Source organism: Peromyscus maniculatus, chromosome 3, assembly GCF_049852395.1.
Source record: "Peromyscus maniculatus bairdii isolate BWxNUB_F1_BW_parent chromosome 3, HU_Pman_BW_mat_3.1, whole genome shotgun sequence".
Classification (NCBI taxonomy): domain Eukaryota; kingdom Metazoa; phylum Chordata; class Mammalia; order Rodentia; family Cricetidae; genus Peromyscus; species Peromyscus maniculatus.
The window spans coordinates 152,235,155-152,260,139 of record NC_134854.1 but is presented as its reverse complement, the minus strand read 5'-3'; the positions used below and the strand labels follow the sequence as shown (position 1 = coordinate 152,260,139).

Sequence of the window (24,985 nt, the reverse complement as noted above, 5' to 3'; positions counted from 1 at the left end):
TAAGCTTTGTTGTGCATGTGGGGTAGAATTAATTCTCATCAGGAAACACTTTTTCCAAATTGTACTGTAATTGAATATGCCTAAAATGAACTACTCAAGGTCAAACTGAGTCATGTTGAGCCATGTTGAGTTGAATTTCCTTCTTGTTTCCCTCAGACTATTAACCTGCTGGCTGTGGTGATTGCAGAGAACTCCACAAATAATTACTCAATGAATGACAATGACATTCTTAGGAATGTGTCATTGCACATTCTCATGTTTGTATAAACAGCCTAGAGAAAATAGGTAAACTGTAGCAGTTACACTGTCTTCAGCTAAGTAATATTGTGGGATGATAGTTATACTTGATTCATCATTGACCAGAATCTCCTCGTTGCTGTTGTTTTGCTTTGTTTGTTGTTTTGCTGGAAATCCTCCCACATAGTAGGCAAGTGCTGTGCCACTGAGACACAGCGTTAGCCACAATGTCTTTATGTGGTCAATGACTATACAGGTTATAATAAACTTTATTTTTGTGCACTTTAGGAAATAAAAACTTAGATTTGTTTGAGCTCAGTCTTCCAGATGTTTCATAGAAATAAACAACCCTGACATGACAGATAACAGACTCCTCTTTGTTTGATTGTCTATTGATGTTGTCTATTGATATTATCTATTTCATGGCTGAGTCTAATGTCAATTAACATTTTCAAGCACAAAAAAGAATTGTTTCTTTAAAAAATTTTTGTCTTTTTTATTCATTTTATTAAGAAAATAATTTCATTCATTTTACACACCAATCAAAGATTTCCCCCTCTGTAGCACGAATCTTAAATGTTCTTATTTAATATAACCCATAGTCAGGTATTGGGGTGAATGCTGAAAGGTCAGAGCAAGCCACAGCCACCTCACCTGGCCAACTTCTCAGCTGATCTTATTTCCTCAGACTGGAAGCTTCTGTGTCCTCATCCCAATGGCTCTCAGCTAAACTGCTGCTCAAAAGCCTGAAGCTTAACCAGCTAAAACTTAACCAGCCAAATGCTTCTAGTTCCTGATCTTCACGCTTTATACCTTTCTGCTTCCTGCCTTACTCCCTGGGATTAAAGGCTCACTTCCTTGGATTAAATGCATGTGTCGCCATGCCTGGCTGTTTCCAGTGTGGCCATGAACTCACAGAGATCCAGAGGGATTTCTATCTCTGGAATGCTAGGATTAAAGGTGTGAGTGCCACCATTTTCTAGCCTTTGTATCTAGTGGCTGTTCTGTCTCTGACCCCAGATAAGTATATTAGGGTACACAATATTTTGGGAAGACAATACTACCATTCACCTCTTCCCTCCTCCTGCCGCCTAGCCTCCCCTCCCAACCCCTCTCCCACTACCCCCCCCAAAAAAAGGTGAGGACTCTCATGTGTAGGCACATTCAGTAGAGGCAAGTCCAAGCCCTTCCCCCTGCCTCAAGGCTGCAGGAGGTGTTCCATCATAGGTGTGTGAGAGATAGATTCTAATCCTATCACTAGGGGGCCTCCCAAGCAGATCAAGCTACACAGCTGTCTCACCATGCAAAGGGGCTACCTAGTCCATTCCCATGTAGGCTCCAGAGCTATTGATCTAAATTTCATGAGTTCCCTCTAGTGTGGTTTGGTCATCCCTGCATGTTTTCCCATCATGATCCTGATGCACTTGTTCATCCCTCTTCCCTCTCTTTGACGGGACTCTTGGAGCTTTGTTTAGCGATTGACTGTGGATGTCTGCATCTTCTTCCATCAGTCATTGTGGCTATTATGAATAATGCTGCTATGAACACACTTGAGCATGTGTCCTTGTGGTATGATTGAGTATTCCTTGGTATATGCCCAAGAGTGGTGTAGCTGGGTCTTCAAGTAGGCTGACAATGGTCCAGAGACAGCCCAAACTGGCCTACTCTGGTGATGGGATGGCCAAACACTCTAATTGTCGTGCTAGAAACCCCATCCAATGACTGAGGGATCTGGATGCAGAGATCCAAGGCTAGGCCCGGGGTGGAAATCCGGGAGTCTAATTAGCTATAAAGAGGAGGGTTTATATAATCGAGAATTGTTGAAACAAAGGTTGGATAAAGCACAGGGACAAATAGTCAAACGAATGGAAACACATGAACTATGAACCAATGGCTGAGGGGCCCCCAACTGGATCAGGCCCTCTGAATGGGTGAGACAATTGATTGGCTTGATCTGTTTGGGCGGCATCCAGGCAGTGGGACAGGGTCCTGTGCTCATTGCATGAGTTGGCTGTTTGAAACCCAGGGCTTATGCAGGGTCACTAGGCTCGGCCTGGGAGGATGGAAATGGACCTGCCTGGACTGAGTCTATCAGGTTGATCTCAGTCCTCAGCGAAGGCTTTGCCCTGGAGCAGGTGGAAATGGAGGGTAGGCTGGGGGGAAGGGGAGTGGGGCGGGAGGGGGGAGAACAAGGGAATCCGTGGCTGATATGTAGAACTGAATTGTATTGTAAAATAAAAAAATAAATAAAAAGAAGTGAAAAAAAAAAGAAACTCGAAAAAAAGTACAATAATATAAATATTGCAAAGTGATTTTTATGTCTATATGTTATTTTGTAACTCAAAGACATGCTTCTTAAAACCCTTATGAATATGCTAATTAACGTTTGTAAGTGGCTACAGTAACTATTGCAAAGTTTGATCAGTTTTGAAATTTTAGAAATATTTAGATATTTATAATAATTTCTCCCCAAAGATTCATTTCTATAAGAATTTTCCACATAAATTAATTTTTATTATATATTCTTATATTTTAATATAAAAGATTTAAATGAAGAAATTAAAATTCAGATTTGTAGAAATATTAATTATTTCACACACCCTCTATTTTTTCCAGCTATTGTAATTAAGAACAGAACATTGACCCTTCAATTAACCTCAGCAGAGTACACAATAATTTCCAAAGTTACAATATTCGCATAGGTGATCATATTTATTATGATCCTTCAAATAGGATCATAATAAAGGCCACAAAACAAACCTGAAAATATTGAGATAATTCTTCTGTGTCACATAGGTGAGAATTTTTGATTTAGTTTATTTGCTACATAGTTATATTTGAATTTGTATCATTTAAAACTAAATATTCCAAACTCTGTCCCAGTTGTCGGCCAGCAGGCAGGGCACCTGGGACAGCCCCACCCCTCACGACCCCCCACTAGACCCTGCAATCTACATGCCCTATCCCCATATCCATCCATCTGAGAAACCAGCCACTTCCTGAGGTACAGAAAACAAACCACCAGCTCTCACTGGAACAAGAGTAACCTCCTGAGACAAGGAATCTACCATCCCTCGTTAGACCAAGAGTGCCTTTCTGAGATGTAGAATCTGCCACCTCTCATTGGACCAAGAGAGGCTTCCTGAAACACAGAATCTGTCAGCTATGACTGGACCAAAAGCCCTGATAAGACCAAGAGCAGCTCTGTGAGTCACAGAATCAACAAGCTTGGGTTGACCCAAGAGCAGCTTCCTAAGACACAGACATAACAAGCACAAAGTGGACCAATAGCAACTTGCTCAGACACAGGCACCTCTTATACCTATTAGAGGATGAGATGGGCAGACATCAAGGCAAAATTACATACAACAACATAAAGAGCAATACAGCATCACCAGAACCTAGCCCTCCGACAGCAGTAAGACCTGAACATCACAATGTAGAAAAAGCAGAAGAAAGTGACCTTAAGAATAGCATCATAAAGATGCTAGAGGCCTTTCAATAAAAAATGAAATTGAGGAAAAGACAAACTAAAAATTGGAAGAAATCAATAAATCCCTTCAAGAAAGCCAAGAAAACCATGAAAAGGCAATTAAACATGTGAGGGAAACAGTTCAAGACCTGAAAGGGAAATAGAAACAATGAAGAAGACACAAACAGAGGGAATGCTGGTAATAGAAAAGTCTGAGTAAATGAACAGGAAAAACAGATACACGCATAACCAAGAGAATACAAGAGATGGAAGAGGGAATCTCTGGTATAGAGGATATAATAGAGGAAATAGATTCATCAATCAAAAAAAATACCAAAGCCAAAAAAGTCATAACACAAAACATCCAGGAAATCTACGACACCATGAAAAGGCCAAATCTAAGAATAATAGGGCTAGAAAAAGGAGAAGAAGCTGGGCGGTGGTGGCACACATCTTTAATTCCAGCACTTGGGAGGCAGAGGCGGGCAGATCTTTGTGAGTTCCAGGCCAGCCTGTTCTACAGAGCTAGATCCAAAAAAGGCGCAAAACTACACAGAGAAACCCTGTCTCCAAAAAACAAGAAAGAAAGAAAGAAAGAAAGAAAGAAAGAAAGAAAGAAAGAAAGAAAGAAAGAAAGAAAGAAAGAGAAAGAAAAAGGAGAAGAGTACCAATTCAAAGGCACAGAAAATACATTCAACAAGATCATAGAAGAAAACTTTCCCAACTTAAAGAAGGAAATACCTATGAAGATACAAGAAGCCTATAGAACACCAAACAGACTAGATCCCCCCAAAAATTCCCCTGGTCATATAAAAATTAAACAACTAAACATACAGAATAAAGAAAGAACATTAAGAGCAGCAAAGGAAAAAAGCCAAGTGACTTAAAAAGGCAGACCAATCAGAATAACACCTGATTTCTCAATGGAAACTTTGATAGCCTGAAGGACCTGGATAGATATAATGCAGACACTAAGAGACCATGGATGTCAGCCTAGACTAATATAGCCAGCAAAACTTTCAATCACCATAGATGGAGTGAACAAGACATTCCAAGACAAAACCAGATTTAAACAATACCTATCCACAAATCCAGCCCTACAGAAAGCACTAGAAGGAAAATTCCAACCTAAGAAAGTCAGATATACACAGAAAAACACAAGCAATAAACAACCCCATAGCAGGATATCCCAAAGGAGAGAAATACACACACACTACCACCAAAAGATAACAGGAACTAACAATCACTGGTCATTAATATCCCTTAATATCAATGGACTTAATTCACAGGCTGACAGAATGGATGCAAATACAGGACCCATCTTCCTGCTGCATACAAGAAACACACCTCAGTTTCAAAGGTAGACACTATTTCAGAATAAAAGGCTGAGAAAACTCATACCAATCAAATGGTCTTAAGAAGCAAGCTGGTATAGCTATCCTAATATCCAACAAAATAGACTTCAAACTAAAGTCAGTCAAAAGAGATCAAGAAGGACATTACATACTCAATACAGAAAAGATCCACCAAGATGAAATTTCAGTTCTGAATATTTATGTCCCAAACACAAGGGCACCCACATATGTAAAAGAAAGATTACGAAAGCTTCAATCACACAAAAAACCCCACACATTAATTGTGGAAGACTTCAACAGTCCACTCTCACCACTGTACAGATCTACCAAATTGAAACTTAACAGAGAAGTTGGGGGCTTAACTGATGTTATGACTCAAATGGACTTAATCGATATCTACAGTTCGAACATTCCATCCTAACAAAAAAGAATATACCTTCTTCTCATCACCCCATGGAATCTTCTTTAAAATTGATTACATACTCAGTCACAAAGCAAACCTCAACAGGTACAAAAAAAATTGGAATAACCTCCTATATTCCATCAGACCACCATCGTTTAAAGTTAGGTTTTAATAACAACAAAATTACAGAAAGCCTACACTTCCATGGAAACTAAATAATGCTTAACTGAATAACCAATGGGTCATGGAAGAAATAAAGAAAGAAATTAAAGACTTCCTAGAGATCAAAGAAAATTAATATACTACATACCCAAACTTATGGGACACTATGAAAGCAATGCTAAGTGGAAAATTCATGGCACTAAATACCCACATAAAGAAGTTGGAGAAATCTCACACTAGTGACTTAACAGCATACCTGAAAGCTCTAGAACAAGAAGAAGCAAAGTCTCTGAGGAGGAATAGACACCAGGAAATAATCAAATTGAAAGATGAAATCAATAAACTAGAAACAAAGAGAACAATACAAAGAATCAATGAAACAAAGAGTTGGTTCTTTGAGAAAATCAACAAGATAGACAATCCAGACTTATCCAGACTAACCAAAATGTAGAAAGAGAACATCCAAATTAGCAATATCAGAAATGAAAAGGGAGACATAACAACTGACAATGAGGAAATCCAGAGAATCATCAGGTCACATACTTCAGAAATCTGTACTCCACAAAAGTGGAAAAATCTAAAAGAAGTGGATAATTTTCTGGATAAGTACCACATACTTAAGTTAAATCAAGACTAGATAAACTATTAAAATAGACCAATAACCCCTAAGGAAATAGAAACAGCCATTAAAAGTCTCCCAACCAAAAAAAGCCCAGGACCAGATGGTTTCAACTCAGAATTCTACCAGATCTTCAAAGAAGAGTTTATACCAATACTCTTTAAATTGTTCCACACAATAGAAACAGAAGGAACAATACCAAGCTCCTTCTATGAGACTACAGTTACTTTGCTTCCCAAGCCTAACAAAGATGCAACAAAGAGAATCTTCTTACAGACCAATCTCCCTCATGAACATTGATGTAAAAATACTCAGTAAAATATTAATGAACAGACTCCAAGAACACAGCAAAACAATTATCCGCCATGATCAAGTAGGTTTCATCCCAGAGATGCAAGGTTGGTTGCTGTGGATATTGTTCAGTATAAATAAAACACTGATTGGCCAGTGGCCAGGCAGGAAGTATAGGCAGGACAAGGATAGAGGAAAATTCTGGGAAGTGGAAGGCTGAGTGAGGGAGACACTGCCAGCCACCGCCATGACAAGCAGCATGTGAAGGTACCGGTAAGCCATGAGGTTGTGGCAAGGTATAGATTTATAGAAATGGATTAATTTAAGCTATAAGAACAGTTAGCAAGAAACCTGCCACAGCCATACAATTTGTAAGCAATGTAAGTCTCAGTGTACTTGGTTGGGTCTGATCGGCTGTGGGACTGGCGGGTGACAGAGATTTATCCTGATTGTGGGCAAGACAGGAAAACTCTAGCTATAGTTGGTTCAACATACGAAAGTCCTTCAATGTAATACACCATAAAAACAAACTGAAAGGAAAAAACACATGATCATCTCATTGGATGCAAAAAAGGCCTTTGATAAATACTAATACCACTCATGATAAAGGTCTTTGAGAGATCAGGAATACAGGGAATATACCTAAACATAATAAAGGCAATTTATAGCAAGTCTACAGCCAACATCAAAGTAAACAGAAACTCAAAGTGATTCCACTAAAATCAGGAACAAGACAAGGCTGTCTGTTCTTCCCATATTTATTCAATACAGTACTTGAAGTTCTAGCTAGAGCAATAAGACAACAAAAAGAGATAAAGGGGATACAAATTGGATAGGAAGAAGTCAAACTTTCACTATTTGCAGATGACATGATAGTATACATAAGTGACCCTAAAAATTTGACCAAGGAATTCTTACAGCTGATAAACACCTTCAGTAATGTGTCAGGATTCAAGATTAACTAAAAAAAAAAATCAGTAGCCCTCCTATATCCAAAGATAAGCGGGCTCAGGAAGAAATCAAAGAAACATCACCCTTTATTGTAGCCACAAATAATATAAAATAACTTGGAATACCTCTAACTAAGAAAGCAAAGGACCTTATGACAAGAACTTTAAGTCCCTGAAGAATAAAAATGAAGAAGATATCAGAAAATGGAAAGATCTCCCATGCTCATGGATAGGTAGGATTAACATAGTAAAAATGGCAATCTTACCAAAAGAAATCTACAGATTCAATGCAATCCCCATCAAAATCCCAACACAATTCTTCACAGACCTGGAAAAAACAATACTTAAATTTATATGAAAAAAAACAAAAACAAAAAAAACATGATAGCCAAAAGTATACTGTACAATAAGACAGCCTCTGGAGGCATCACCATCCCTGACTTCAAGCTCTACTATTGAGCTACAGTAATAAAAACAGCTTGGTACTAGCATAAAAACTGACATGTAGACCAATGGGACCGAACTGATAACCGTTACATTAATCCACATATGTATGAACACCTAATTTTTCACAAAGAATCCCAAACTGTACTACAGAAAAAAAGAAAGCATCTTCAAAAAATTGTGCTGGCATAGCTGCATGTCAACATGTAGAAGATTGCAAATAGATCCATATCTGTCACCGGGCACAAAACTTAAGTCCCAGTGGATCAAAGATTTCAACAAATATCCACTTACTCTGAACCTGATAGAATGAGAAAATAGCAAGTAGTCTTGAATGCATTGACACCAGAGATCACTTCCTAAATAAAACACCAGTAGCACAGATACTGAGAGCAACAATTAATAAATGGGACCTTTTGAAACTGATAAGCTTTTGCAATGCAAAGGACACTGTCAATAATACAAAATGACAGCCTACAGAATGGGAAAAGATCTTTGCCAACCCCACGTCTAACAGAAGGCTGATATCCAGAATATACAAAGAACCTAAGAAATTAGACATCAAAATACCAAACAGTCCCATTAAAAAAAAATGGGCTATAGAGATAAACAGAGAATTCTCAACAGAAGAAGCTAAGATGGCTGAAAGACATTTAAGAAATTGCTCAACATCCTTAGTCATCAGGGAAATGCAAATTAAAATGACTCTGAGATACCATCTTACACCTGTCAGAATGGCTAAGATCAAAAACCCTGAAGACAGCTTATGTTGGAGAGGATGTGGAACAAGGGGAACACTCCTCTACTGTTGGTGGGAATGCAAACTTGTACAGCCACTTTGGAAATCAGTATGGTGCTTTCTCAGAAAATTGGAAATCAATCTCCCTCAAGACCCAGCTATAACATTCTTGGGTATATACCAAAGGAATGCTCAAACATACCACAAGGACACATGCTTAACTATGATCATAGCAGCATTATTTGTAATAGCCAGAACCTGGAAACAACCTAGATGCCCTTCAACTGAAGAATGGATAAAGAATATGTGGTACATATACACAATGGCATATTATGCAGCAGAGAAAAACAATGACATCATGAGGTTTGTAGGCAAATGGATGGAACTAGAAAATATCATCCTGAGTGAGGTAATCCAGACTCAGAAAGACAAACATGGTATGTACTCACTCATAAGTGGATACTAGATGTAAAGCAAAGGATAACCAGACTGCAACTCACAGCTTCAGGGAGGCTAGCAAGTAAAGAGGACCCTAGGAAAGAGACAGGAATCACCCAACAACAGAGAAATAGATGAGATCTACATAAGCAAACTGGAGGTGAGGGGGGGGTAATAGAGGGCAAGGATCAGGGAGAAGAGAGCTTAGGGGAGACGGAGGTCCCAACTGCATCAGGAACAGTTTGGGAGAATAGGGAAGAGGATACCACTATAAATGAAGACACCATGGGTATAGGAACAGAGTGCTGGAGAGGTCCCCAGGAATCTACAAAGATGACTCCACTATAGACTACTGGCAATGGTCAAGAGGAAGCCCAAGCTGACCTACTCTGGTGATCAGATGACTGAACACCCTAACAGTCATGATAGAACTCTCATCCAGTGACTGATGGAAGCAGATGTAGAAATCCATGGCCAAGCCCCAGGCAGAGTTCCAGGACTCCAGTCAACAAGAGAGAGAGGAGGGATCATATGAGCAAGGGATATAGAGACCATGATTGGAAAAAGTTCAGAGACAAGCAGCCAAACTAATGGAAACACATGAACTGAGAATCAATACCTGAGGAACCCCCATGGAACTAGACTAGGCACTCTGAATAAGTGAGACAGTTGATGAGCTTGAACAGTTTTGGGGGCCCCCAGGCAGTGAGACCTGGACCTGTCCTTAGTGTATGAGCTGGCTCTTTCGGAACCTGGGGCCTATGCAGGGACACTTTGCTCAGCCTTGGTGCAGGGAGGAGGGGACTGGACCTGCCCCAACTGAAGGTACCAGGCTCTGCTGACTCCCCAGGGGAGACCTTGCCTTGGAGGTGGGAATGGGGGGTAGGGGTGGAAGGCTGGGGAGTGGGAGGAGGGAGAACAGGGGAATCCATGGTTGATATGTAAAATGAATAGAAAATCTCCTAATTAAAAAAAACTAAATATTCCTATTAAAATATATACAGTTACATTAAGAGTAAGTAGTTGAATAATATATGTACTTATCTAATATTCTAATTTCTGTCATACTGACACAGTGCAACATTGATAATATTCAATAGTGTTTTACCCACTAAACATAATTATTTTCATTAAAGGAATTCTAAACAAAAGTTTGTTTTTAAAAATGAAACAAATTGTAGCCACTTCAAGAATTTTAACAAAAATGTTACATGATATTTTTGTGGGGTTTTGCATAAGTCATTAGAAGTTGAAAAATGTATTAATTACACTAATGTCAAGTTAATCTCAGTTGATAATGTTACTATGAGTTTTATAATGATTTCGTGACTTTTCCATGATATGTGTGATATGATATGGCTATGAGGAAGAAAATATATATAATATAATTTAGACTGGGTGTAGCAGCCTTCAGCAGAGAAAGAGAGAGAGAGATTTAAAAATATGCCCAAGGAAACGCCAAACCAACCCTAGCTATTGCCAAAGCTATCGATCGCTTTCTACACACTGACAGTGAGGCTTTATTGCTGAAAACAACACATACACACTCATTGAATGTGAAGAAGTTGGGCTGGTTCCTATGTAGAGACTTCATGTCTACTAACTAGTGTTCATGATACTAGAAGACACTGCTTGCTACTACAGAAGAAAAGTAAACACCAACCCAGCTAAAAGAGTGACCTGCTTGCAAGATATTCTGGTGAAAATAGTGACAAAAAGCTGTGTGAATAACCAACCAATATCTGCTTAAGGTTCACTCCATGAGATGGAACTCATACACAATGCTGCTTGATGACCAAGAACATGAGACTAGCTAGGCCAGAGACCTAGGTGAAAACCAAACACTAGTGTTCTGCTAAAAGACAGAGCAATAAAATGACTCATAAATGACATTCTGCTATACTCATAGATGAGCGTTTTGCTCAGCCATCATGAGGTAATCTCTTTGCATCAGATGAGAACAAATACAGAAGCCCACAATCTGGACAATGTGCAGAGTGTGAGAGACCTTGGAACACTCAGTCCTAACCGGATATTTCCATCAAATCTCTCCAGTCAGGCCTCAGGGAATTCTACAAAAGAGAAGACAAAAAGAGTGTAAGAGCCAGAGTAGATGGAGGACACCGAAGAATCAAGGCTTTTGGACTCAACAGGGCTTGCACACATATGAACTCACAGAGACTGTGTGGCAGCATGTTCAGGGTCTGCATGGGGCTACACCAGATAGAATCCTAGAACTGAAGGGAGAAGTGGACACATGACCCCCTCCCCAACCTGAAGGCTACCTCTAATTGGTGATTAGAAATTACCTTGTTAATGAAAATGTAATTTTCTCCCAGGGAGTCACACCAAGGAAATAAACCACTCTTAAGTAGGGCCCATGCCTAGCTGTTGAGGGCTAACATAAAACAAACTCCACAGCACCTTTGGAGGGTATTTGTCTCATAATATTAAGTCAGGTTTAGTTTTCTTGTGTTTTTTTTTTAATTTATAGGTCCTTTTGCATATATATTATGGTTTCCAGTTTTGGCTTTTATGGAATTCCTGAGTGTAATAATGCCTGTAACTCTGCATCTACATGCACTTTGGCTCTTTTTCTTCTTTGGTCTTTTATTTCTGTTATTATTTATTTGCTTTTGAATTATATTATATTAATTATATTATATTATATTATATTATATTATATTATATTATATTATATTATATTAATTATTATATTATATTAATTACCCCTTAGATGCCTGTTTTTTTTTCTAAGGAGAGACAACTAGACTGTGGATTCAGAGGGGAGGATAGATATGGAAGAACTGGAAAGTGTAGAGGGAGGGGAAGCTGTAATCAGAACATATTATATGAAAAAGTCTCTTTCAGTAGAAGAGAAAAACCCTCTAAGAAACTCTTGTAAGTGGAAGCTTGGTGATTAATTCTCTCACCTTTCTAAAACACATAGCGTTCTTGTGAGATACTCGGAAAATGACACACTACACAGCACACTTAGTTGACCACTATGTCCTTTCAACAAGAACCCAAAGTGACCTTACATTGTAAAGGTGTGATGAGAAAAACTGATTTCAAAATCATTCAAGTATGAGAATTTCCTGTTCAACTGTCAGTGACACCTTGGTGAGAAATCTCCTTTTCCACTCTTGACTCACTCTGAGCCTCACTGCACAGTCTGCTCAGTTCACTGTCACTGTTGTCCTAGATTTCTGTGACTGACTTTCACCTTTTGGTGCTCAGCTCCCACAGGCCTCCTGTGAACTCCACCCTCACTGCAGGAGACCTGGATTTCTGGCAACAGAGGGAGCTTGTCACTGCTCCCTTGTCTCCACCAGCCCAGTCAGTCCAGGGTACCCTGCAAATGCTCATGTGGAACAACTGAGGCACAGCTCTGCTGCAGGGAATCAAACTGGGATGTGGATCCTCTAAACACCTCAGAGAAATCCAAGTGCATGGGACACACTGGAGGATTGTCTCAAGGCCCTGTCCTTGTCTGTGGAGAGTCTGTCATCCACTCACGTTTGTGTTTTTTTTTTTAAATCAATATAATTAAACCTTCAGACTCCAGAGACCTGATGATGAAGTGTGGATTTTAAGTGTTCCAATTTGGGCTCTGTGTATCTTTGGTAAAAAACGTATTGATTTATCCCAGAGGGCACAATTGAGAGCTTGGCATACTAACCTTCGTATTAACTAGTTTACATGCTTTATGTTATATATACTTGAGCTTAGATTTTAGAAGAATAAACAGAGCTATTAGATTCCAAATAATAATAATATTTTAACAGTCACATGTTATTAGGCTCAAGCCAGAATGAATTCTAGATTTTATTTTTTTAACTATAACACATGAGTTCAAAGCCCAAGGTAAAATTAGATATTTCAACTGTACAAAAGCTCCAGTTCTCTGGGCTCCTCCTTTAGTGACTGCATCAGGAAGTGTAGCTTCTTATGTAGAATCACCATAGCACATGTCACTGGGCTGTAGTGTGAGTCATGAGTCATTTGCTCAGAACTGAAAATGCCTCAGGACCCAGGGAAGCAGCAAGGGAAACCCAAGGCCACTCACAGCTCCATTTCAGTAACCCAGCAGGAAATCAGCTGATGGAGTTCAGCCTTCAAAATGCTTCCCAGAAGCATGTCGAGATCAGCAGGCAATGCCACTGCAAAAGTAAGGCACTGGATGGACCTTTCAGTTTAACTGCTCTGGGGTGCCGGCTGGCATGCAGTCAGGAATGGGCTTCTTCCTGGGAGGAAAGGAAACCTTAACTTGGCCCATGGTGTTATAATTTAAGGTGTGATCAGTTTTCATTCAGACATTGTTGTAAGAATGTATGATCATTGTGTTCACTGAAAATGCAATGATATTGTCTACAGACCAATTACAGCATAGAGGAGGGCCTGAGGAATTTATTTCTTCTACTGATTCTCCAAGTTCCCTTCTCTGTAAACCCTGTGAAAATGTGTCTGTTTTCTCTCTCATCACTTCCATTTATCTCTGCAGATTTTTTATCACCTCCAGAAAAGCTCATCTCTGGGATCCTGGGCATCATCTGGTTTGCCTTATTGGTAGCCTTGGTGATAACAACCAGACTTGTCACTTCATGTAAGCATGCTCTTGAGAGATTATAAGGGCGCTTTCCTCTTTAATAACAAAGCATCTTTCAATGCTCCTTCCTAGTAAGGAAAATAGCTTTTACTTTTAAGCACATATGTTGATTAAATGTGGAATGGTTGTTCTAATTTTTTCAAAGTTATAAATAACAGGGTATTATAATACGTTTGCTTTTAAGTATAGCGATTATGACTTTATAATTCAACAACACAATTTAGAATACTTTACTAAGAAAACAAATTAAGTTTTAAAAGTGCCCCCTTCCAATTGGTTGTACTGTGAAGCTGGTGAACTTTAGTATTTCGTTGAACTAATTTTCTCCAAAGTTTTCACCATATTATTCATAATACAGTAATTGCAATTATATTCTGTATTACTCTAATTCAAATAGTACATAAATTTCAAACTAAGGGATTAAAAATGTTATGATTATTTAGATATTAAATTTACTAAGAATTACTTTAACTCTCCAGCTATTGAAGCAAAGGAGAAGGTCCACTTCTTCCTGATTACAAGTCAGAAAGGAACACCTCAATTATAGACATTCTGATGTTTGTACACATTATATTCTGTGCCTAACTTAAGCCATGTGATGACAGTAATATAGTTCTGGGAAGAGAGTAATCTAGAGACATGAACAGTAAATTCTCATAATAAACATTAATGGATGATAATCCCTTTTGTCATGAAATAAATAATCATGTAAAATAACTATGCAACAGTTTTGATAATTGGCTTAAGTTTCCTATTGACAAACTATGATGCCTCAGAAATGAATTCTGTCTTTTAGAATAGAGGTTGTATTCAGTGATTTTGAAGAAAAATTTGGGGAGAGAATTTGGTTTTGGCTTATATTCTTTATATGGACTTGAGTGTGTTTGAGTGTGTATTCTGTTTTTTATGAACCAGATTCTAAGGTGCATAGCTTATTTTATATATGTATGTTCAAAACTATGCAATAATGTAAATTAATTTTCATTATTAAGTTCATATTGCTTCTAAGATTGGGGAGGGTCTGGAAATGGAAAGGGAGGGGGAACTGGGATAGGTATGTAAAATGAAACAAATGCTTTTTGTAAATAAATAAATTAAAAATGTTTAGCAGAAAAAAAGAACAAGCAGAAAGAACAGTAGCTTTTAATTTAAATTTTAATGTATATATTTGGATTAAATGTGGAATGGTTATTATGATTTTGTCAATATCATGAATATTAGAGCAATTATATGAAATGTCTACTTTTGAATTTATCAATGATTTCATTACTCAACATAGTTTAGAACCTTGTAAACTCTTTATTTAGACACTGTTTTGAAAGAGATTTTTTACGTAGGTTATATGATATAAAATGTTGAAATTTGGTCTTTCATTAAAGTAGTTTTCATCATATTATTTTTTGACAATGTCAATTGTATTTCACTGTATCCTTATTAAAACAGTACATCAGCTTCAAACTAAGAAACCAAAATTGTTACAATATTTTAAAGGTTTATTTTCATAAGAATTATTTTAACTCTCCAGATCCTGAAGCAAAGGCCCGGTTTAACTCCTCCATGACTAGATCACAGAAAGGTACACTTTTCTTGTCAAAGTTCTGATTCTTGTACACATTATATTCTGTGTCTGACTAAAGCTATGCAAAGGTGATAATAGATTTCTAGGGAAAAAAAACTAGAAACGTGAGCACTACATGTTCATCAATAAATATTAAGGATGATACCTTTTTTGTCCAATAAGAAATATTCAAATAAAATGACCAGAAAATTTTTTAATAATTGGGTTAATGTTCCTGCTGGTGAACTATGATAAGACAGAAATAAACTCACTGTTCTAGAATAGAGCTTATGTTCAGTGACTCTGAAAAATGTGTAGGGTAAAGACTTGTTTGTTTAGTTTAGATAGACAAATAAACACAGAACCATAGGGCAGAATCTTTTCTTTGTGTGCTTGAGTGTATATTTTATGCATATTTATCAGCCTCTAGGCTGTGCAGATACATATTTTACATGAACGTTTAAAACTAGGAAAATATTAATTTTCACTATTAAATTCATCTTTCTTCAGTACACCATTGTAGTCATTGTTCAAAGGAGTGGATATCATATTCCCACAATTGTTATTATATTGGTGTGGAGAGAAAAACTTGGAATGACAGTTTAGTGTCCTGCACTTCCAAAAACTCTACTCTGCTTTACATAGATAATGAAGAGGAGCAGGTAAGAGCAGTCTTGTATCAATCATTGCTTGACCTTACTTTCTGTCAATGGGAAGTGTATAGACCTCATTCACATTCCTATACATATTTCATGTATTTACAACTCAGTATAATATTCCATTGTTTTATTTTACAATGCTTTATTTATATTTGTGTACTGGTGGTGAATATTTATTTCAAGATTTATTTGTTTATTTTATGAAAGCCATTCTTGTACAAATGCATTTGTCTGAAATTAATTTTGCCATTTACTTTTACCACACTCAAAATAATCTACACATTTATGATAGATAATATTGATCAGAAAGTAACTAGGTAGAGGTAATTATAGTCAGATAACTAGCCAGGCATTTCCATTTCCTTTATGTCCCTTCCCTATGCATATTCTTATCAGATTTTCCTGTATAAAAACTTTTTTCTGACTTTTGCTATAGTTAGCCACACATGCCTTTGAATTTTATAAGACAGGGATCAAACATATGTATGCACTGTTACAGAGACATCCTATAACACAATGGTTCTCAAACCATGGTTTGAAATTCCGTTGACAGTTGAATGACCCTCTCAACAGGGGTCACCTAGGATCATAAGCCATATCAGATATTTAAATTATGATTCATAATAGTAGCATTATACTTATGAAGTCAACACAGAAATAATTGTATGGTTTTCGGTCACCAGAACATGAGGGACTGTATTAAAGTTTTGCACCATTTGGAAGGTTAAAAACTACCACTAATTACTCTTTCATGGTCTTAGAGAAAATCATTGATCCATTTTACTGCATTGATCTACAGTTTGCTAAATTTCACTGCCCTGTTATGTATGTATGACATTCTAAAACCTACTTTATCTGGTGTTCCTGGAGGGAAGAAGTGAGTGTCACACCCTTAAAGACAGAGGCATTTAAATGGCCCTCTGTACTCCCAGCTCCCACTCTGGTGTCCCTGAAAAGTAGGAGAAGCACTTCCTATGAACAATCAGCCCATTAGGTGCTTTCAGCCTCTCCCAGTGCTGCTGACCAGTCTCTCTTACACATGGAGGAGAGAGCTCACATAATCCACCTGCTGTTTCACAGGTTCTGGAAGAGCACATGTAAGGTCATTTACTTCCATTGGACAAGGGAGACAGGATGTCCTGCCATTCTATAGTCCCTTATCTTCAGGTGTCATGCCCTTTCAGCTTTTTGTTTCAGGTCCTCAGAATTCTTTGCTTGTGTCTTTTAACATTACTCTGCAAGTTTGCCCTTGTTTTTATAACAGTAGCCAAGAGAAGCATTAATGCTACCTTCAGTAATCCATCTCTATGGTTATAGACAAGAGTGGAGGCTCAGGTACTTAATGATAATGTGGTACCTAAAAAACAGAAATTTTGTCCACTGCATCAGTCATTGCTTCAATAGTAAACCATAACCTTCCTTCTAAAACTGAACTGGGAGAAAGAGCAGAAAAATTGATTTGTGAACAGCACCTAGAAAATTTCATGCATAGTTTCTGGAAATTTGTTTGAACCCCTGGTTGTTTTGTTGTTAGAATAAATATCTATTAAGTTACATAAATCAATTGTGAAATTTCCTACTAATAAAAGAATAAAACTTCTAACTATAACCATTAAAAAGTTAATTAAAATTCTAGATCAAAATTAAACACATATGTGAGTGTGTTGGCAGTGTAAGAAGTGTTCTCAACTTTAATATGTTGATTTGTGTTGGACAATAACAATGCTACAACAGAATACACTTTGTTTAAAAAATAATAAGAGCCTTCATACTGATGAAAATTCCTTGTTTCTCTGGTAGGAATTTCTGAAATTGCTCTCACTGGTCTCATGGACTGGAGCCTTTAGGAAGAGCAGAAATCAACTAGGGGTTGGGAATAAAGACCGAACTTTGAAATCAAAGTAAGTTTTCATGAACAATACAATAGATACACACATAGAGAAAATCATACAAAGGAGACCTCAGAAGAGTGGTGTCTGACCCGTCCAGCAGGCCAGGTTATTCGAGGGTCTCGAGGAGGGACCACCTGTGAATCAATGGGGGGCGAGAGGGAAAGGAGACCAAGCGCGTGAAGAAAGACAAAGCAGTCTGAGTTGCGTCAAGGCCTCGGTTTATTGACTGGTGTTAGAGCTTATAAACAGGGCTTCAGGTAGGGAGGGGGAGCAGGAGTGAGGAGAGGACAAAGAAAATTCCTAAGGAGGGTCAGCAGGAGGTCGCTTTGGTCCCAGGCCCCTGCAGCTAGCTGATTTAAAGAGGTTTATTTAATCCTACATTCCTAGGTTAGACTAAAAGCCTCTTATTTACACGAGGCTTGATAAATCGTGGCAGGTAACACAAGGTTCAAGACACAGCTATCCAGAGTCGGTCTCCAACATATCCTCCTCTTTTCTCAAAAATGGACCAAGTCCATGTGATGGGGGTTGTGGAGGTCCGAGAGAGCCTCTGTCTTAGGCTATACAGGGGGACTCCCACGCATGGCAGGTGCCATGTTGAGCCGGTCTCAACGACCTCTGTACACTGTTGTCTCCTGCGTGGGCCCTGTACTATTCCCGTCATTGAGTACTCTCTAGCAAGACCGTGGGGACGTTAGGGCTTTAGGACACTGAATCTGAGTCCTTGATGGGGCTCCTGGCCAGCCTCCTTGGCATCTACTCTGTGATAATGAATCGAGACGTGTCGTGGTAAGGCCGAATCAATCTGATTTTTGATAAACCGAGTCAACTGCTGAAAGGCCCAGGGACCAAAGGTAATGAGAAGGAGAAGGAAAATAATCAGGGGTCCAGGAGGGTGGGGATCAGGGTAGAAAGCCAAGGGGATTCTTTAAAGCTTCTATATAGAAGGGCAAACCCTGCTCCTAAGAGCAAGAGCCGCATCTTACTGAAGCCCCATATAGGATAATAAAGGAAAAACCCACAAGATTACAATTCCCATACAATTTCGTTTCACAAGATCATGGTCTGGGTACAGAGTGATCACAGACAGGTAATTTGTGTCAACAGGTACATTTTTCCTGAAACCTCAAAGGGGAGGGGGGTATCAAGGCGGGAGTGGAGTTTACACACAGGTCATGGTGGTCCTTCCTGGAACACCTGCAACTATCCCAGTCACAGTTGAGCACATCTCTTACCAGAAATCTCTTTACATTGTTATATGGTTGCAGGGGACATTGAACAATGGCTAAGTCAGGTTGCTCTTGGAACTAGATTTTTAGTTTCTCATTTCCTGGTGCTTGAAGTTTTCTCTATTCCTGAGGCTTGGGGGTGTAAGCCTGAAGGGCTAGGGTCTTTCACTCCCCCGTTTTCTTTTTGGCAAATTTTAATCTTAAAATTATGGCATTACATTTGGTACCTCATGGCCTATTTTAGTAACTCATGGCCTGTAATGGCCATGCATAGTTCATGTACAAATAGCCATCTGGTCTCTATGCCAGGGAGTTTTCTTTTGACCCAGCATTTCAGCCTTTTTTGAACAAGGAAAATGGGACGATGTATTTTCTTTCTGGAACTGCTTCAAGCTGGCATTGGGACGTCGTTATCAGGGCCCCTCCCCCAAAAGGCTGAAAAACTGGTCAAATACTGGGCAGGGGGCATTTGTCAGTAGCATGTAGCTGCCTGACCCCATAGGGACAGAGAAGAATCATGTTAGCTGGGCTGGTCCACGTTAGCCTATAGCACGTCCGGAGGAGTCCACAGTCGTCTGGAGTGGTGGAGTCAGCAACTGAAACTTGGAGGTGTCTGCCAGCCAAGTAGAAATCTGTTGAGACAGATTTAAACTAGGAAGAGAGGTTAAAATTTATGAACTTATTTGAAACCTTAGGTCCATACCCTTAGTGATGGGGAAAGCACTAATCCCAAGACCAGGAGAGAGGAAAAATAACATCTTTAGGAATACTTATCTGGGGTTCTTTCGACCTCTGTGGAGTGGATCTATGTTTTTATGACTCTTTTGATCCTTTGAGGCCTTTTTGTAGAATGACATAAAAGTTTTAGATACATTAGTATTACCAATCTGTACTGAAATCCATATTGTAGACAAAGCAGATAATGGGTATCTGTAAAACAGCAGAAGTAGACTTATACAACTTTGAATCCCAACAAGAACTACAGGTTTGGGCATTTTACTTCTGTCCAGAAAGCCAGGTGTAAGTTGGACAGAGATTTTAAGCCTGGTGAAAAGCACTTTTAGGCTTACATTAGACATATCTATATGACATCTAAAACAAATCCAAAATGTTGAACTTGTGACTGAACAGTAAGTGGTCATTGCTCTACCAGCTCATCAGGACTCCTAAATGTTAAGCTCTGAACCATAGAACAGGAGAGTAATCTGAAACATATCTTATTTTAGACTCATATCCGAACCTTTATGATTTATTTAAATTTTTACATCTTAGAACATTTTCTTAAAAGTGAGCTTACAAGCTAGCTATGGCCTTGCAGAAAGATCTGGTTGTCTGATGCTGCCATGCTGACAAAATTAGAGCTAGCCTAGTCATCAGCACTGTCAGAGATCTGAGAAGGATAAACTATATCTGAGTGCAGACCAAGAAGCTTCCAATCCTATAAATTACAGTGATCAACCCCTTACCCAGGTTTCTATAGTGTTGGAGGTACCAGTCAGAACAACATCAATCTTTTACCACCATCAAGCCCATAAGGCAGAGTACCTTTTCTGTGGAATAGGGACACGGAAGACTGACAGTGTCCTACTACTTGTCCACAGTCTGGGCTGGGTCCTGGAGGCAGGTGTTGCATTGGGGCATCTTGCCCTGTGGTCAGTGTCTTTCGCAATTCAGGTGGCATCTTTTTGTCATTCCATATCTTCTTTGGAGACCTTGGGAGTCATTGCTAGGAGCTGGGGAGCTAGGAGTCTCTGTTTCTGATAGTAAGTTTTTAATCAAATAATTTAAATGTCATATTCATCAGATCATTGACAGGTTTGAGGACAATTATCTATTAAATGTATCTGAGCCAAATAAATCTAGGCCTAATCTTGAAAATATCTCTAAGTTTGGTAATAATGACCAGGCTAATTTGTTCTCCTATAGATATATTAGTCAAATATACCTCTCAGTTTGTTTTATTTTAAATAGAACAGTTTATGCTTTAAACTAGTATCTGGATAGCCAGATGACTAGTATTAACTTGTATTCCTAAACACAAAGGACATGCATGCAAACTCAGACATTCAAAACCAAACATACATGTGGCCACATTTTCATTCATACCTGCAGAGTAGACAGACATTTTTAAAACTATGACCCTTTGGAGTCTCCATGTAACAGCAGAATAGCAAGAGAAAGAAATCTGAAACATGTTTACTTAAACTTTAGTTAGACCTTAAAGTTTCATTATATTTTTTTAAACTGTCATGACATGCTTAAGCCTTTAAATTTTTATATCTTAAACTGTTTCCTCATATCAAAAATCATTTATCTAAACTTTTGTCTTAACCAACAATAATTTGAAACCAATTTTCTTAAATGATGGCAAGTATTTGTAACACATTGAACTCAAATGACCAAAACCCATGTAAATTTTTATTTTTCCTGTGGAAACAAAGCATAATTTCCCCAGTATCTTGAACTGGTAATTTAACATTTCTTTATTAAGCAATATCAGTGTTATGCCCAGATCGCGTCCCCAAAGAAGCCACTGGAGACCTCAGGTACAGAATGCAAAAGCAAGGTTTATACAAATGAAGTTTACAAGCCTCGGCAGGGGGGCTAGTTCCAAACTTCTCACACACAGCAGGGAGGTTGGAAGGAGCACATGTCTTTCTTTGTAAGGCTAGCACAGACCACATAATTCATCTCCCACTGCCCGCGTCCCTCTTTAGGTTCATATCAGTAGTTTTTCATGTTATCTTTATTTCTCATTAGTTTAGCAACCGTGTTTAGGAGTTTTATGAGCTGTCTCCCGGGTTTGGGGAGTTTGGGGAGTTTGGGATGTTTTATGACCACTTAGTCTCTGTCAGATGGTCATATATCCTAACTCTGTGTTTTCTTAAGTTTCTGTAGTTGATAAAGCCACCTGGAAAAAGGCGTCTAAGTTCTTATCTACATTTAAGAATCCTGGTTTTAGCTTCTCTTTGTCTGTAGGGGATGAAGTTGTGGGGGGGGAGGTTACTGAGGTTTCACAATCAGGACAGAGAAGGGTTAACAAGAGAAATTCCTAGCTGGCAGAAGAGACTTTGAAGTTATCACAGTAAAGGAAGGGAGGGGGAGCAGTGGTCATAAAGTATCTCCTTGGCTGCCAGTGTTCCTGAAAAAAAAGTTTTTGTTAACTCCTCTGACTAAAGTCAGATTCTCTGTTCAGTGTTCACACAGTTTTGTCAGTTGCAGGCAGCCATTGCCCTGTCCAGAGCAGGACATGAGAATCTTAGCCCACCTGTACCCAGAGCACGCACCCCCACCTTCGTGAGAGCAGCCAGCTGCCTGCAGTCCTGATAGCAAGAGAGCTAGGGAGGGAGGGAGGTGGCCCTCGCTGTGCCTCTCTCTCCTCCCCGCAGGAAAATAAGGGAGATGAGTAGTAGAAACAGATGACATTTACACAGACAATCCAAGTACCGGCACATCAGCACTGAGATGATGATGGCCTCACTCACAGCAAGCAAGCCCCTCGATTGTGGCTCGCACATCCTTCTGGTGGGCTAGGCAAAGGTCTAGTGGAGAAGAAGGGGACTGTCCCATAGCGTCCGTCACAGTCAAGTCAACAATGAAAACAGTTAACACACTACACACAAGACCAAGGGCACACGAAAGAAAAACTTTGCCCCAATGAGACAACCAACAAAGCTCCAAGAACAATGACAGCCTGATGTGCTCTGTGGAGAGTGACCCTCCAGACTCAATCACACTAACAACAATCCAGATCAAACAGACATCAGGGGGCTTTCACATCCCTGTCAGTCAGACATGTACCTTATTTCTTGGAAGAGAAACAGAGTGTAAAGTAACAATGACCACAATAAAACATACAAAAAAACCCCACAAAATGTCTCTAACAATTTCCCGGGACAAAATACAAAGTGACACTTCCTCCCACCATGGGGAAAGGTACCCAAAGATGCTGCTCCTCTCCTGAGCACTCCCTGGAGGAGACTCCTAAAATCAAATGGTCACCTCTGAGGTGGCCCCAAATGGCTCGGGATTAGGGGGTCCCTTGCCCAAATCAGGGAATGAGACGTCTTTCTTTCCCTCCCAGGATCACTGTCCGGACATGTCTGTCCCAGTGAGCCTGCAAAGCACAAATCAGTCGACTGGCACAAAACGTAACGAGACAAGACAGAGAGCGCTCTTACCGGTAGATGTCAATAAACCTCTGGACCCTTGAGGGTCCCGGTGGGGTCTTTTGGTCTTTTGTTCAATGTGATTTGTGGCAACCTCACTCTTACCATCTTCTGGGACAGACACATCGTTTAATAGGTCCTCAGCAAGTGCCAGAAGATAATGACACCCTACTATTTTTTTTTTTTTTGAATCCTTTAAAACATCTCTGATTACTCCATAGAAACTAAAGAATGCATCGAGGACGTTCTCTCAGTCCTTAAGTAAGTTACTGATATCCTTTCCAACTTTATTCCACGTCAAAGGGTGGATGCCTGGGCCATTAATAACCAGCCAGGGACATTTTTCTTCCACAAAATAGAAAAACTTAATTAAATCTTTTTTTCTTTCTTTCTTTTTGACTCTTATTCCCCTCTCCCTGAAATCTTCATTTCCTTAATGAAGACAGCCTCTTTAGAGAGTACTTTACCCATTGATTAGTGAACGGCACTTACCTCAAGGCTGCCCGCGGTGCACGAGTGATGCTGTTGGGGCACCTCTACCCTAGTGAGTCTGGCCAGACCACGTTTTCTCTTTGCCGTCCAGTAGTGAGCCACCGTGCCTCGAGCCCCACGTTCGGGCGCCACTTGACCCGTCCAGCAGGCCAGGTTATTCGAGGGTCTCGAGGAGGGACCACCTGTGAATCAATGGGGGGCGAGAGGGAAAGGAGACCAAGCGCGTGAAGAAAGACAAAGCAGTCTGAGTTGCGTCAAGGCCTCGGTTTATTGACTGGTGTTAGAGCTTATAAACAGGGCTTCAGGTAGGGAGGGGGAGCAGGAGTGAGGAGAGGACAAAGAAAATTCCTAAGGAGGGTCAGCAGGAGGTCGCTTTGGTCCCAGGCCCCTGCAGCTAGCTGATTTAAAGAGGTTTATTTAATCCTACATTCCTAGGTTAGACTAAAAGCCTCTTATTTACACGAGGCTTGATAAATCGTGGCAGGTAACACAAGGTTCAAGACACAGCTATCCAGAGTCGGTCTCCAACAGTGTCAGTAAATGAAGTTGAATTATGTACACGCAGAATGATCCTGACCTTCATTGACTGCTCATGTGAATCTGAAGAATGGGCTACTTGGCTTTCATAACAATCAGTCCTTACCACATTTTGCCAACTTGCATGAAATCCTTCTTTTACACTTGTTTATGAGATGAACTCATTTAGTAGATTATCCACAGAAAGTATATCTGAATTTTGTGTTTGCCCCATTGCAGGAAAACAGAGTTTTCCCGTGTTGAACATAACTGTGTCATGCTGTCAGCTTCTGGCCTCATAAGAGATGACTGTACAGCTTTACATACATATCTTTGTAAGCGTAATTTCAACAACTAAAACACCTGTACTTGGAGTCTGCCAGGTAATGTTATATTTCATAACCTGAAAATAGAATTACAGTTGTGTACATCTTAAAGTGAATTTTTTTATTTGCACTAATAATGAATTTTTAAAAAATCATTGAAGTCTAGTAAACACAAAAAAGTACAAATATTGCTTTTGTATCTGAATCTTTTTGCTCAAGATATTCTTTATATTATTATATTTTACAACAGATTGCTTTATTTCTGCAGAAGCATTGTTAAATTTTGAATTTACCCTTCAATGTGCTGTCATAGGACTTTGTAGAATTGCTTTGCTGGAAGCTGAAGATTACAAATTGAGTTTTCTTAGTTCAATTAGGTTACTCATTTATTAACTACATTTCTGTATAGATGTACATAACCTTCT

The 24,985-nt window shown here is 39.2% G+C and overlaps 1 protein-coding gene across 1 annotated transcript in view; it reads left to right on the top strand.

The window, feature by feature from the left end:
• The first annotated feature begins 13,082 nt into the window (after positions 1 to 13,082).
• LOC102922253 (NKG2-A/NKG2-B type II integral membrane protein-like) overlaps positions 13,083 to 24,985 on the top strand; it is a 32,541-nt gene continuing 20,638 nt past the window's right edge. Inside the window, exons 1-6 of the mRNA XM_042274617.2 lie at positions 13,083 to 13,281; positions 13,615 to 13,716; positions 15,245 to 15,295; positions 15,788 to 15,939; positions 17,737 to 17,837; positions 24,475 to 24,617. Coding sequence (XP_042130551.1) covers positions 13,107 to 13,281; positions 13,615 to 13,716; positions 15,245 to 15,295; positions 15,788 to 15,939; positions 17,737 to 17,837; positions 24,475 to 24,592 — 699 coding nt within the window. The 5' untranslated portion in view covers positions 13,083 to 13,106 and the 3' untranslated portion in view covers positions 24,593 to 24,617. The remainder of the gene's footprint in view (positions 13,282 to 13,614; positions 13,717 to 15,244; positions 15,296 to 15,787; positions 15,940 to 17,736; positions 17,838 to 24,474; positions 24,618 to 24,985) is intronic.